A 14,131-nucleotide genomic window follows, 5' to 3' on the forward strand; every position below is an offset into this window, starting at 1 on the left:
TGTTTGAAAAAGTAAAGTGTTTGAAAGTTTTCCTAAATTTAAACATATTTTTTTACTTTTAAGAACCAAAATAGAATAGAATTTAATTAGTTTTTTATTTAACAAAAGCACAGTAGAATTAATAAAACTTTTTATTGGGTACCAAATGCGAAATATTTTATGGGGAGAAAGATTTTTGTTGACGTTGATCTTACGAACCAATGTATCGGACATAGGTTACAATCCAACGCTCTCTTCGTTGAGTCTCCGGCGACCGTTTCTGCGTCAGAGAGGACTCAATACTCCCTCCGTCTCTCTCAATTTCCCGCCGATGCATTCGTTATTCAAACCTCGCCGCTCATTTTGCTCCCTCAATCACTTCTATCGCTCCTCAACTTGTTCGTATCTCTTAAACTCTCTAACTTTCCCTCTCCCTTCTCTTCATCTCTTTTGCTTTGTATCGAGCTTGTAGCTTGTAGCTTTTCTTTTTCTATGTCGCAGTCATTTCGGGAGACGCAACATCGGAAACTACAGTTGGAAGAAGCTCTACGCTCATCCATCCAACTGCTGTCGTACATCCAAATGCTGTCATTGGCGAGGTTAGTTATCTATTTATTTATCCATTTTTTCTTCTGCAATGACTTTTATCGTATTCTGATTCTAATTTGGTTCTCTTTAGTTGAGGATCTGGTCTAGTGTTTGAGTGTTTCAGGATTTTGCTAATCTCTCATTCTCTCCGCACTTGTGTCTCTTATTAGTGCTAAATTGTGGTTCATTAGTTATTAATTACCGAATGTCACTTTCGTTGGACTGTTCATGTGAACATTTTCCTTAACTGCGGTATGTGTTGTATCTTTTGAATGCATTGGGAGGATTCAGTCACATGAATGTCGACTCGACTGGATATTCACTACCTTTGGGCTGAGAATCTAATGGTGTTTTTGTAACATTTTATGCTTCATTACGCGTTTATATTTAGTATAGATTTATCATAATTATCCATGAAAATAAATAATCACTTCAAAATTGCATAAATATTCTCATTTTTTCTTAAAAATTTGAAGATGCATTACTTTTACATATTTTAAAAGTATATCTCATGAAAATTATGTAAGAATAAAAAATGCATAATAACAAGAGCGAATTTTGTGCATAGTGTTAATTTTAACCATAGTGTGTTATGCAGTACTTGTGTTATATACATCATAATTCTTAAATATAAATGATATATTGCTGTCGTGAAACAATTTAGTAAAATATTGATGGTGTATAGGCCAGGGAATATAGTATATTTACACTCCAATGAATAAAAGATCAATATTAATAGGGCTTGTAAATTATATTAATATAAATGGATGGCCTTGTTAGAACTTAGGAGTTAAGGGACTTATTACTTAGTTGTCAAGTAGTGAATTTAATGATGGGTTTTCATTCTTGCTACTAGTTTGTAAATAACTCAATTAATTGTTCTTCCTTATGTTGCAGGATGGGTATATTGGTCCATTTTGTACTGTGGGAGCCTTTGCAAAGCTGGGAAATGGTTGCCAATTGTATCCTGGGAGCCACATTTTTGGGTGTACAGAATTAGGGGATCGATGTGTCTTGATGACGTGAGTTTTAGTTTTACTAGACATGTTTTCTTTTGTGATGCTTAGGGTGAATTACACAACTTATCTTATTGTGTTTACACTACAAAATATGGTCAGGCAGTGGCGCTATAGTTGGCGAGGACATTCCTGGTCGGACAGTCATTGGGTGTAATAACAAAATAGGTCACCATGCAGTGGTTGGCATTAGATGTCAAGACATGAAATATAAGGTAAATATTTCAATTTTACGTACATTTTCAGAATGCTCAGTTGGATAGATTCAAATCTCCTTATTCTTTCTTAATTTTATTCATTTAGCATATTGTTATTATGATTTTTTTCTGAAACTCATGCGTTACATTTTTGTTCCTTAAAAAAGTAAATTTGATAAAATAAGATAGAGTCAAAGGAATTATGCTGCTGACAAGTGAGTTAACTTCCTAGTAGATTTTTCATTTTAGTATTTAGCTGCCTTATCGATCATGTTATGTGGTACTTGCCTTGTATAATGATTGATAAAATAATGTTTTGGAAGCTGAAAGTGAATGCAAATAATGATCAATGCTAGAATTGGGTGGACCTGACATTTATCCAATGCTTAGCTGAACTAGAGAGAGAGTGCAGATGGTTCTATGATAAACATTCTTTATATTCTGCATTTCTCAACCTTCTGATCTGTTGTTTGTTTTACATACTCCACACTGTCTTTCCATTTTCTTCTTTGCAACAGGTGATTAAGACAATGCTAACTAACTTTTTGTTCAGATTTTCTTCTCGTGCCTATAGTTTTTTTACCACAAGTACTTCTTAGGGCCTGTAGCGTATTCCTTCATGTTATATCATTGTTATCCTGAAGATTGCTCTTCAATATTTTTTTTTTTAAAAATTGAGATCTATTTCTGCTTTTCTGCTCATGAATGGGTGTTAACGGATCAGTTGACTTGATTGCTTTAATTTTAATGTTATCGGTAACACATATATGCATTCCTGTGGTTATGATCAATGTTACTGGTTTAGCTTATATATTGTTGTTAGAATCCATGGTGACTATTGTGAAGGAGGATAGTTGTTCTAAAATGACATTATTTCCCATGATTTAGCCAGGGGATGAATGTTTTCTTGATATTGGAGATAACAATGACATAAGAGAGCACTCATCAGTCCACCGATCTTCGAAGTCCAGTGATGTGACAGTAAGATGAGCTTGGCCTAAAGAAACTTTAAATATTCTTTGATTGTTAGAATCTGTTTCATGGCCATAGAAGTTACTTTTTAATCCTGGAATGTGAAATCAGGCTATTGGTGATAACAATCTCATAATGGGTTCCTGTCATATTGCTCATGATTGCAAGATTGGTAACAACAATATTTTTGCAAATAATACTCTTTTAGCCGGCCACGTTGTGGTGGAGGTTAGACGTCCTTTAATCATTATCTTGCATAAAGTAACATCTAGTGTTGTTAAAGCTATATTTGACATTATGTTAATTTAAGTGCTCTCCTTGTAGGACTATGTTCACACAGGAGGCACCACTGCTGTTCATCAATTCTGTCATGTTGGTTCTTTCTCATTTGTTGCTGCGGGTTCAATGGTATTACCATTTTTCATTTGTGTTTGTCAATATGCACTGATTATTTTGTTTGGAACTTAATAAGCACAGATATGATAAAGTACAAACATCAGCACATCATTTTTTTAAATATATAAAACACGGACAGAACAAGGACATGAATTGTGAAAATATAGATTGTTTAAAATATATATCATTACGATATAAGATAATTAAATTCACAGTCAATGCATTTATGTGCTTAAGAGATTCGTTTGATATATCTCACTATCGCAATTTATTATTTTTAACATCTTCGTGTCTATTTTGTTTTTACTTAATAAGTACTCAATGCATGTCTAAAAAATGTTGGACCTATTTGATAAAGTACAACTGATATCTAATACGTCTATTGCACTAACAAGTTTTCGATACTTGTCCGACAACTATTCGACACTTATTGAACATGGACATGTTGGTAAAACTGAAGTGTCCGTGCTTCAACATTGCTCAACTTTGGACTGACACATGATCCTGTCAGAAAGGAGAAAACTATAATTATGCAATATCTCTGAAGCAATGTGCCTTGCATGCTGATCCCAAAGCAAACTAATTTGTTTGGTTCTTTACTTGAACATTTGAAACTATTTGTAAAGAACAATACATAATAAAGCAGTTTCTTATATACAAACGCAATTTCATTTAATAATATTACATGTCTTAGGTTTCACAAGATGTCCCCAAATATATGATGGTGGGGGGAGAAAGACCAGAACTACGTGGGTTAAATCTAGAGGGACTTCGGCGCAATGGATTCACAGTGGAAGAGGTTGCAATTTGTGCAATTTCATTATGATGATTTGCAAATTACTTGCATAATTTAATAATATATATTTATATATGGAAGGGCTTACCATATATTTTGTTCAAGGATCCAGATCATTGGCTTGAGATCTGCATACAGGAAGATATTCATGTCTACTGATGCAAATTCTGAAGGGTTGGAAGAACGTCTCAACGAAGTGGTATTGCATATCAAATTCGACCCCTCAGTCTCATACAGACATACAACCTAAAGTTCGTTTCATTTTTGCAGGAACAGCATGAAAAATTGGCTCACATATCTTCAGTTCGTTCCATGATTCAGTCAATTCGTGCATCATTTGAACAAAATCGTCGGGGCATATGCAAATTCAGACTATGGAGTAGCTCTTAAGTAAGTATGTGCTCACCTGTCTAATAAAAAAGCTATTTTCCCTTCCTGAGCATCTTGCAAATTATTCTACACCTTGTTCCTGAATATAGAGGCAACAATCTAGACCGTTTGATCTATAGACGATTTGATCCTAATCATGCAATTAATCTTCTGATTATCAAGCATTGGTTTCAAAGTTTCACTTTGTAAAAATGAATCAGGGCGCGTCGGAGCTCAAGCTCTCGGGAAAAAAATACTTTCACTTGTTATAGATGTTAGTTTTCTCTTCTGGTGTCGTAGTTTGTACAATTTTGCTCTAATAGTTGCTGCCTGATTATTATTGTCTCCACCAGATACTGTTGATTGGTGGAGTATTCAAGAGTTGTATGACATTTGTAAGATCGTTAAGGTCAGTGACTTTCTAAGCATCTAAAAAGTAATTTCAAACAAGCCTATACTCTAACCATCTAAAAAGTTATCATACACACACACACACATATATAAGTTCTTGTATGGGTGAATCCAAGTGTGTAATGAGGGAACCTTTAGTTTTTCCTACGACTATTTAATGGTTGTTTGGGGTGCTTAGTTGAGTTAGGAAGTTTGTGTGGAGTTATGAAACATGAGGAGGGAAAAAGAAAGAAGGAAAGATAGAGTTCTTTAATAAATGTACAAACTTCAATAGTAAACACTCTCAAAGTTTTGAGTTATGTGTTTCCCTCACCTTCTCTCTTTGTGCCTCTTCATCTCTACCTTTATTTTTTTCTATCAAAACTTGAATGAAGTCAAAGAAAACCCCTTGAATTTAATTTTAGACAAGAAATCGTACTTTGAAATTCAATTGTATAAATACAATTCTTCATTTTGGACCAACTTTCTCATTTAAATCCAATCAACTCTGAAGAAGAGAAAAAAGGAAAAAAAAAAAAAACCATTCAACCAAACAGATTTGACTATTCTAATTCTACATTATAAACAGATGGTATATTCTCTTTATATATTCCCTTTAGAAGAAGTTGCATATGAATCTTCTGATGAGAATACAAAATCTGGAGATACTGTGGATAATTTCTAGGTAATTACCACAACAACAAAAGAATGTGAATGTTCTTCTTAACTCTTGTTTGTTTGTTTGTTTGTTTGTTTGTTTTTTCTTTTATTTTCCATCTCTCTGATTTCTAAATTTTATCTTTTGAATTTGCAGGTCAGCACCTTGAAACATGGAAATTAAAAGGAAAGGAACTCTTTAGCTTGACCAACCTAAGGTTTTCTTTTAGGTAATCTAAAACAATCTTTCAAAGCTAACACAGCCTCTGACTTTGAACTTTGTTTTTTAACAAAAAAGAAGTTTAAAAATGAAAAGAAAAAACCTAATTCCGTGTCTACCTACAAGCCTAGTTTGTCCTAGGTTTCAACATGTTACACATTTAGCTCTTAAATTTTGAGTTTGGTAGTGTTATAATTTTACTTTTTAACATATGTTTGAATTTGGTACTTAGATGTTATGACATGCACTTTTAGAATATTGTTTGATTCAAGTAGTTTGAAAAGTCCCTTGTTCAAGTAGTTAGTGAGTCCTACCACTAAAAAATATTAATTTTATACCTTATCAACTCCTTTCACTGATCTAGGAGTTCACAACTTTATATTTCATAACTCGTTATTTCTCATTGTTTCACCCCTTCCTCCAATATGTCCCATTCAAAATTTTCATCTATTTTCGCTATTTTTATTCCTATTAAAATTTCACTCCATAATTGTTTACGGTTAAAAGTTCAAAATTTTGAAACAAGACACTCAATTAAAACAAATTTCATATCCCAAAGGTATAATTGTAGCACTTCAGATGGAAACAAAATCTAGAAATAAAAATGTATTTTTTTTTGTTCAATTGCATTGCAATTATATTGCTTGGATTCTTCTTCTTCTTCTTTTTTTTTAGTTATTATTTCCCTTAAACATAAAGAAAAAAGAAATGATTAAAAAAGAATACCCCCTTATGAAGTTGAGAAGACACAGACTTTATATAATAATAATAATAATAATAATAATAATAAAGAATAATAATAATAATGTTATTATTTTATATATCCAATGATGTTGAAAGTAACAATTCTTTAACCTACCATCATTCAAACAATTTGCTTTCTTGCCGGAATTATACTTAGATAATAGATTATAATAATATAATTAACTTTATATTTGTATGTATATATATATATATAAGAAGTAATAATGCTGCTGGCACTTTGTCAATTGTCATTGCACCAAAAATTTTAAAAAAAAGTTGACAAGAAATATGCATAATGCTTTGTACATTGTACATTCTCAGTTATGAAATAGGATCATGATCAATGATGTAATGTTTTTTATTTATATATTCTTTTTCTTTTTACGTATTTATTTATTTATTTATATACTAAAAGCTAAGCAATTAATTTTATTGACTTAGTTTAGTTTGATCACTTCTAAAATTCCATTACGAATTGGATTCTTTGATTATGCTTTATGTTCTTAACTTTCAATAAATACAGTATTATAGAATTACATGTTGTTTTATTGATATGTTTTGTCAACATTTTCATCCTTATTTGACATTTCTTTGAGTTACATCTATTGACATTTTCATTATAAAAGGAAAAAAAGGTCGAAATGACAAAATAGGATGCTCCATAAATCTCGTTTTGATCGTAGAAGGTTTTAGGTTTTAGGTTGTTTGTAGCTTTCCCCTTTAAGATAAGAAAAAGGAGAACGATCAACAATTGAACTTTACTTCTCATGTAGTTGGTGTTTGATTATTTCGACAAAATAAACAACCAAATGTTTCTTATGCATACAATATATATAATAAACAGTTTACTTGTTTAAAATCTATAAAATCTTTTCGTTAATTTTTCTTATAAAATTAAATTAGTTATGTTGGCGTTGGTTTGAATTATATAGTCTATTTTTTAAAAAAATAGTTGGATCATAGAATAAATTAATATTTTGGAATTACATCTAAAAAGTAAAAATGAAGAGAATATAAGTGAGCTAAAAAAGATTTAATTTCTTTAAGAGTAAAGAAAGCAAAAGGTTCCTCCCCACCAAAAGAAAAGTGAGTGGTTGTGTTGTGTGTGTGAATGTGACTTTGTGTTCAAACAATGTTCATTCTTTCCCTTTCTTTTTCCCTCATTCAAATATTGCTTCCTTTTTTTACCTTTCATCTTACCCTTCAACCACTAATCAAATATTAATATTTAGTTTCTATTTAGAATATTATAGATTTAGTTTTTACGTTTTGAGTTTGGTCTCAGTTTAGTTCTTAGAGGAGTGTTTGGGGAGTTGACTTCTACTCTTAAGTTTTGATTTATTACATTGGAGTTAGGAAGTCGATGTTTGAAGTATAATTGTTTAATTTGGAGTTAGAAAATATTAAAGAGAAAACGTGAAAAAGTAAAAAATATTAGAAGATGAAATTCATTCATGAATATGCAAAGTTTAATAGTGAACAATGTTGAAGTTGACAGAGTTGAGTTATTTAACATTAACTTAATAGTAGAATGATACGACCTTCCGTATTTCAGAGGTGGAAGGCTTGAGTTTTCTTCCTTACCCGTCAACAATTGACCAACGATCAACTTGCAATTATGTTCTTATATATACAACACTTGAACTTGATGCTTTTTAGGCACCCATGCATGAATCTCAAATTAATTATTTAATGATCAATTTGTTAAATTGCAGTTGTCAATGTACACAAGACTTCTGATTCATGTGTTTGTGTACATGTGTATATATATAATACATATGCTGTTTTCTTATATGTAAAATGCTATTTTAATTATTTCTATATTATTTTTAAAATACAAAACAAAAAAAGAGGAAAAAACAAATTGATTATCTAGAAAGTTTCAACTCTTTACAAAAGTATTTGTCATATATATATATCTAAGATTTCTTGAGTATAATGGGTGACACTACAAACTCAATATATTGGTAGGAATATTTCTTAAATTATTGGTTTAGGGTTATATATATATGTATATATATATTCAAATCTATTGAAGAATCCTTAAGGGTTTAAGAATTCATGAAGTACTCTATACTTCAGCTTTAAGATATTTAAAATTATAGTTCAAATGTTCTATTATATATATATATAATAATAATAATAATTATGTCATTTTTGTGTGTATATATGCAGTACAACAATGGGGAGCGGGGAATGAAAAATTAGACCTTCAACTTCTATAAAAAATATTAAATTCAACTATAAATGAGCTAAGTGATCAAAGGTCGCAATAGAAAGTAAAGTTTTGCTATATATACAAATATTTTTAACGGTTTTACCATTTAAAACAATTTTCTACATATGTGTATATGTAGACGTGCGTGCATGAAAATTGAACCTTCGACCTCTTGAAGACAAATCAAGTCATGTGATATATAATAGAGTCAAATCCGTTATATTTTTAACAACAACAAATTAAATATAACTTTTCTAAATAATTAATGCTGTTGTCTTAATTCTTTTTTATTGTTTAGTTGGAAACAAATTAAAGATTCCTAATTATGATATGGTGCCAAATGATGAGTTTGTGAACTAAACAATTTAATCTTAATTTAAGTGTTTTTTTTAGGGTTCTATATATATAATAGAGATTAAATAATAAAAGAAAATGGGATCAAGAGAAAATGCAAAAAAAGAAAAAAAGATATTAACTTAAACTTGTGTTCCTTAAATACAGTGGACTCTACAAAACCCATTTGCTTAAAAATCCTTAATTAAAATTAGTTGATACCTTTCTCAATTTTATGTATACATTATAATATCTTGACAGTTGTGTGGATATATTTGTGATCTAATCTTTTTCCATTAATTAAATCAATCACTATCAATGCTTAGAATATTTAACTAACTAATTAATTAAATATCATATGTTATTTAATTATATGATCAACTATTAGTTCTATATATATATATATAAAAGCTACAACTGAAATGAGATGATATATAGTTCAATTGAAATATTATGTGTATCAGTGAAGAAGTGTTTTGTTGCTTAATTAATTCATTTATATGGAAGAGGTGTTCTTCAAATAATTAATAATAAAATGAATAAAAATATTTATAAAATTTTAAATTTATCACTAATAGACATTGATAGACTTCTATTAACGATATTGATGAACTGAAAAAATTATTATAATATGAAATTTTACTATATCTAATAAATATTTTCGTATAAGAAAACAAAACACAAAAGAAATCTTTTAGGTATTGAATTATATACATACATATACGTATTGCTAAGATTAATTTCTTTTTCCTTAATTTTAAATTTTTAAAAGTGTCATTTTGCCTTCTCTTTTTTTCTTGAAGAAAATTTAGCAACAATATTTTTGGTCCTCTCTTAGTTTGAAAACTTTGGACTTTTTTCCCCAAATATGAAAAAAAAAAAGAACAAAAATCAAAAGTTGAAAGAAACAAATAAATAGTAGAGAGTTACTAATGAAATTATATTGAAATTTCCTATATAGAAATTGTACTTTCTATAGATAGTTTTTGAGAAGCACTTTTCCACGATTTTTTTCTTTATAATTTATTTCAATCTCTATTTGTTTTTATTTGTTTGTTTTAATTAACTCATTCATCCACTTGAACATAAGAGACAATGAATGAATAAAAAAAGTTTTAAAGCACAAAATTAGAAGACCAAAGAAGCGAAGAATATAGAGAATAAAAAAATATTTTTCATTAGTTGAAATGAAATATGACCCTAACTCAATTCATATATTACAAAGAGTATTATCTCGATTATATGATCCTAATTTTAATTTTTTTTTTAAAGAATATGCAAAATGACATAATTAAATTATTCATTTAAAATTTTATTGTAAATAGAAATATATAGAAATAAAAAGAGGGAAGTGAAAAGATGGGTGTGGTTCCACTAAATTTCCTATGAAAGTGCTCATCACAAATCAACTTTAACTTTCTTTCAAACTTTCTGCCATTTCTATGATCTTTCTTTCCCTTTTATATATATATATATACACACATTACACAGTCTAAAAATGCATCCATTTTTTATCGGCTGATAACTTGTAATTCAACACTTAATTAATAAACACGATAATGATAGATACAACTTAAAACACACACAACCATGCGTCGTTCTTTTGAAAATCAAGAATAATAATAAAAATAACCCTTTTTAAGTACAAGAAATCACACTTGAAAGCACATGAAAATCATAGTCACAGTATGAAACAATACTAATATATCTTTTTTTTCTTTTTTAGTTATTGTAATTAAGAATCCCATAGAGAAAAAATGTGATTAAATTTATATATATATATAAATAAAACCAAGTTGGGAAAAGGAAAAAAGAAAAACAAAAAACAAAAAACAAAAATAAAGGTTATATGTAAAGATGATCCAATCACTTTCTTCTCTTATGCATCCATTATTTATTTTATATATATTTTCTCTTTATTACCCACTTCTTTCTCACTCTCTCATCATCATCATCATCATATAAAGTTATAAACTTCACACCAAATATTTCATTTCTTTTTGTGCTCTCTCTCTTTCTCTCATTGATCTCTCCCATTTATATATTTCTTCCTTTTCTTTTTGGGTTTTCATTGTTTTTAAGAGTGAAAGAGAAAAGAAATGGGAAGAAAGTGCTCACATTGTGGAAACATAGGTCACAATTCAAGGACTTGCTCAAACATTAGAGGTTCAATAATAACACCTAATTTGAATGTTGCTAATACTTGTGGTTTAGTTAGGCTTTTTGGAGTTCATCTTGATTCTTATTCTTCTTCTTCAACTTCTTCTTCAACTACTTCTTCTTCTTCAAATGCTTCTTATTCTTCAAGTACTGCTTCTGCTTTTTCCATTAAGAAAAGCTTTAGTACCGATTGCTTGTCGTCGTCGTCCACTTCTTCTTCTCGAATTCATATTGATAATCATCATCATCATCATCTTGAACATTATTCTAAATCTCCCAGTAATGGTTATCTCTCTGATGGCCTTCTCAATGGAGACCAGGAAAGGAAGAAAGGTAAACACTTTTTCTTTTTTTATTTATTTAGTTTTTTTTTTATGATTTGGGTTTTTCTTCAAACCTTCATCTTTTCTTCTTTTCTTTATTCAAGTTATTTTGATTTTTTTTAGTGGGTTTGTAATCTTTTGAGGTTTTGGAAACTTTTTCTTGCTTGGGATTTTGAGATTGGATATATATTTGATAGTTTATATGTATGAACAGAAAAAGAAAAGAGAAACCCACTATTACCCTAATTAGTTTCTATATTCTTTTTGGTTGAAAATTAAGATTTGTAATTTGAAATAACTCTTACTAACAATAATAAATAATAATGTTTTGTGGGCTGAATTGTTAATTAATAATATAACTTTTTTTTTCTTTCCTATCATTTGGGTCTCTTCAAATTTTTGCTTTGTTTTGTTTTATTCATTCAAGTTTTGATCTTTTGCACTTTTTCCTTTCTGGGTTTTCAATTTTTTTTGAAGATTTGGAAACTTTTTCTTGCTTGGTGTTTGGAGATTGGATTGATAGTTTATATATATGAACAAAAAGAGAAAAGAAAGAAGAAAACCCTATCATTACCCTCTGTTTCTTTTTGGGGTTTTCTTCTATTCTTTATGGTTGAAAAAGAAGATTTGTAATTTGAAAATCTCAATAAAAATGATTAAAATGTTTTTAAAGGATGAATTATTGTTTGTTTTAGGGGTTCCATGGACAGAAGAAGAGCATAGAAAATTTCTAATTGGACTTGAAAAGCTTGGAAGAGGAGATTGGAGAGGAATTTCGAAGAACTACGTAACCACTAGAACTCCAACGCAAGTCGCTAGTCATGCTCAAAAGTATTTCCTTAGACAGTCTACTCTCAACAAAAAGAATAGACGCTCTAGTCTCTTTGACATGGTAAAATAGCTCGTCTCTTTTATATATCGACTCATCTAAATTACAATTTCTTGTTAGTTTCCTAATTTTATACTTATTTATGTTCCCTTTAGGAATTATTTTCAAGTTTATAAATATTACTTTCTAAGTTTTTCTTTTGTCCTCTGTTTTGATTTAAGGGAAATAATTAGTAAAATTTATTAGAAAACTAAATACAAAATCATTTACCAAACAAACATGTGCTTTTCTAAATCACTTTTCTCAAATATTGTTACCTTTTTCACTTTTCCTAAACAAACAAAATTTTGAATTCTTAGTCAAATGTTCAATTTTGAAATAATGGTACCACATGAACAATACAACTAAGAAATCTATAGGTACATGTAATAAGAATATCATTTAATTAACTATATAAGCTTAATTTTTAAAAACTAAATGATTATTAATTAAACCCACATCAATTAAGTGTTCATAACTAATAGTTTCTCTCTATTATCTATCAATATCATAAATTCTTCTACTTGATCCTTTTATCTCCACATACATATAAAACTATTGTTTCCTTTTCCATTAATTTGTTTTGATTCTTTTTCTTTCTATTTTGTGTTTAAAAAAAAACAGGTTGGGACAGCATATGAAACAACAACAATAGCACTTTCTCAATGTTTGAAGATATCAACAAATTCTCAAAATGATGATGATCATAATAATCATATTATTATTGATCATTTCAATAAGAAGGAGGTGATGATGAGTAGTAATATTACAACTACTTTTGCAAGTTCTTCCCAACAATTACCTTACAATAATAATAATAATAATAATATGGAAGTAATTAACAACAAAAACAATAATAATAATAATCAAATCTCTTCTTCTTCTTCTTCTTCTTCTTCTTCACTTTGGGTTTATGGTTTGATTAATTCGCACCTTAAATCACCTCCTAACTTATATAATAATTATTCCAAGTACTCTACCCCTCCAAAATATCCTATTATTTCTTCTTCTTCTTCTTCAAATGATCATCAACCTCATCTTGAGCTCACTTTGGCTTCTCCAATGGCTTCCAACTTAGAATTGGAACAAAACAAAAACCCACCAACTATTAGTGTTACCTAAATTATTGTTGTTAATTAAGATTATAAATTTCTATATATTTTTCCCTCTCCCCTTTTTCCTTGGAAGAAAAAGAAAGAAAGAAATAAGAAATATCATTATTATTATTGTTGTTGATGATGATGAATTATATTATATTAATTACAAGTTCTCTTTTTGTTTTGGTTAGAAATTTTTGTGTTATATATATATTTGTCTTTATGGATGATGGCTCAATTGTAGCTGCTACAAAGTTTATTTGTAAGAATAATAATAATTGATGTTATGAGGATATCAATTACAACTCACTTTTTTTTGTGAGAGATCTTTCATATCATGTCTTAATCAATTTACCTATGTTTGAGATATCTAAACTGGTGAGTTTGTTTCTTTGTTTTTTCTTTTCCTTTTCCTTTTCTTTTTTAACAAATTAAAATGGGGAGTGAGAGAATTATTAAACGTGAAAGTTCAACGTTAATAAGGTAAATTTATGATAGCTACCCTAAACGTTTATATGATGAGCGTTTTTAAATATAGCGTAATGAACCAAAATATAGTAAAATGTTAAATTCTATCAATTATAAACACTAGTAAATTTTGATAATCTATCAACTATCACGGTCTTTCATGCATTGATAAATACGAATAAGATTCTATTATAAAATTAAAATTTTTTTGATATAAATACTTACTTTTTATATATACTTTTGTGTAAAGATGGTAAAATACTTCAAACAAGTAGTGAAATATGTTTTATTAAATGTGTTTAATTTGATTGATACTATTAATTAATATTATCTTAAATAA

The 14,131-nt window shown here is 28.9% G+C and overlaps 2 protein-coding genes across 11 annotated transcripts; both read left to right on the forward strand.

Annotated features, from left to right (window-relative positions):
• Nucleotides 1–144: 144 nt before the first annotated feature.
• Nucleotides 145–5,939, forward strand: LOC101217562 (probable acyl-[acyl-carrier-protein]--UDP-N-acetylglucosamine O-acyltransferase, mitochondrial). 10 transcript variants are annotated; one of them, XR_004214283.1, is made up of 13 exons: nt 146–377; nt 481–578; nt 1,465–1,589; nt 1,690–1,798; nt 2,669–2,761; nt 2,864–2,980; nt 3,077–3,160; nt 3,843–3,947; nt 4,057–4,143; nt 4,215–4,338; nt 4,535–4,587; nt 4,667–4,722; nt 5,518–5,939. XR_004214283.1 is itself a non-coding variant. In XM_011661671.2 (11 exons), exons 1-10 carry the CDS (start codon nt 146–148, stop codon nt 4,332–4,334), a joined length of 1,170 nt encoding a protein of 389 aa, XP_011659973.2. In that variant the 3' UTR covers nt 4,335–4,338; nt 5,518–5,939. The 10 variants fall into 10 exon arrangements, 4 of the variants coding, with proteins under 4 accessions (XP_031736347.1, XP_031736350.1, XP_011659973.2 ...); XR_004214281.1 differs by having other exon boundaries at nt 4,215–4,334; XR_004214285.1 differs by lacking the exon at nt 4,535–4,587 and having other exon boundaries at nt 145–377; nt 4,057–4,140; nt 4,215–4,334.
• A 4,857-nt stretch (nt 5,940–10,796) lies between these two features.
• LOC101217799 (transcription factor KUA1) lies at nt 10,797–13,661 on the forward strand. The gene is made up of 3 exons (XM_011661674.2): nt 10,797–11,368; nt 12,054–12,250; nt 12,851–13,661. Exons 1-3 carry the CDS (start codon nt 10,975–10,977, stop codon nt 13,346–13,348), a joined length of 1,089 nt encoding a protein of 362 aa, XP_011659976.1. The 5' UTR covers nt 10,797–10,974; the 3' UTR covers nt 13,349–13,661.
• The last annotated feature ends 470 nt before the right edge of the window (nt 13,662–14,131 follow it).

This window comes from Cucumis sativus, chromosome 1, assembly GCF_000004075.3.
Source record: "Cucumis sativus cultivar 9930 chromosome 1, Cucumber_9930_V3, whole genome shotgun sequence".
NCBI lineage: Eukaryota > Viridiplantae > Streptophyta > Magnoliopsida > Cucurbitales > Cucurbitaceae > Cucumis > Cucumis sativus.

Excerpts from the sequence above, each read along its gene's own strand:
- LOC101217562 (XM_011661671.2), top strand. The coding sequence starts at position 146 with ATGCGAAATATTTTATGGGGAGAAAGATTTTTGTTGACGTTGATCTTA. Across the intron at positions 579-1,464 it reads CAAATGCTGTCATTGGCGAG|GATGGGTATATTGGTCCATT; the intron begins GTTAGTTATCTA and ends CTTATGTTGCAG. Across the intron at positions 3,948-4,056 it reads ATGGATTCACAGTGGAAGAG|ATCATTGGCTTGAGATCTGC; the intron begins GTTGCAATTTGT and ends TCAAGGATCCAG.
- LOC101217799 (XM_011661674.2), top strand. The coding sequence starts at position 10,975 with ATGGGAAGAAAGTGCTCACATTGTGGAAACATAGGTCACAATTCAAGG. Across the intron at positions 11,369-12,053 it reads AGACCAGGAAAGGAAGAAAG|GGGTTCCATGGACAGAAGAA; the intron begins GTAAACACTTTT and ends TGTTTGTTTTAG. Across the intron at positions 12,251-12,850 it reads GCTCTAGTCTCTTTGACATG|GTTGGGACAGCATATGAAAC; the intron begins GTAAAATAGCTC and ends AAAAAAAAACAG.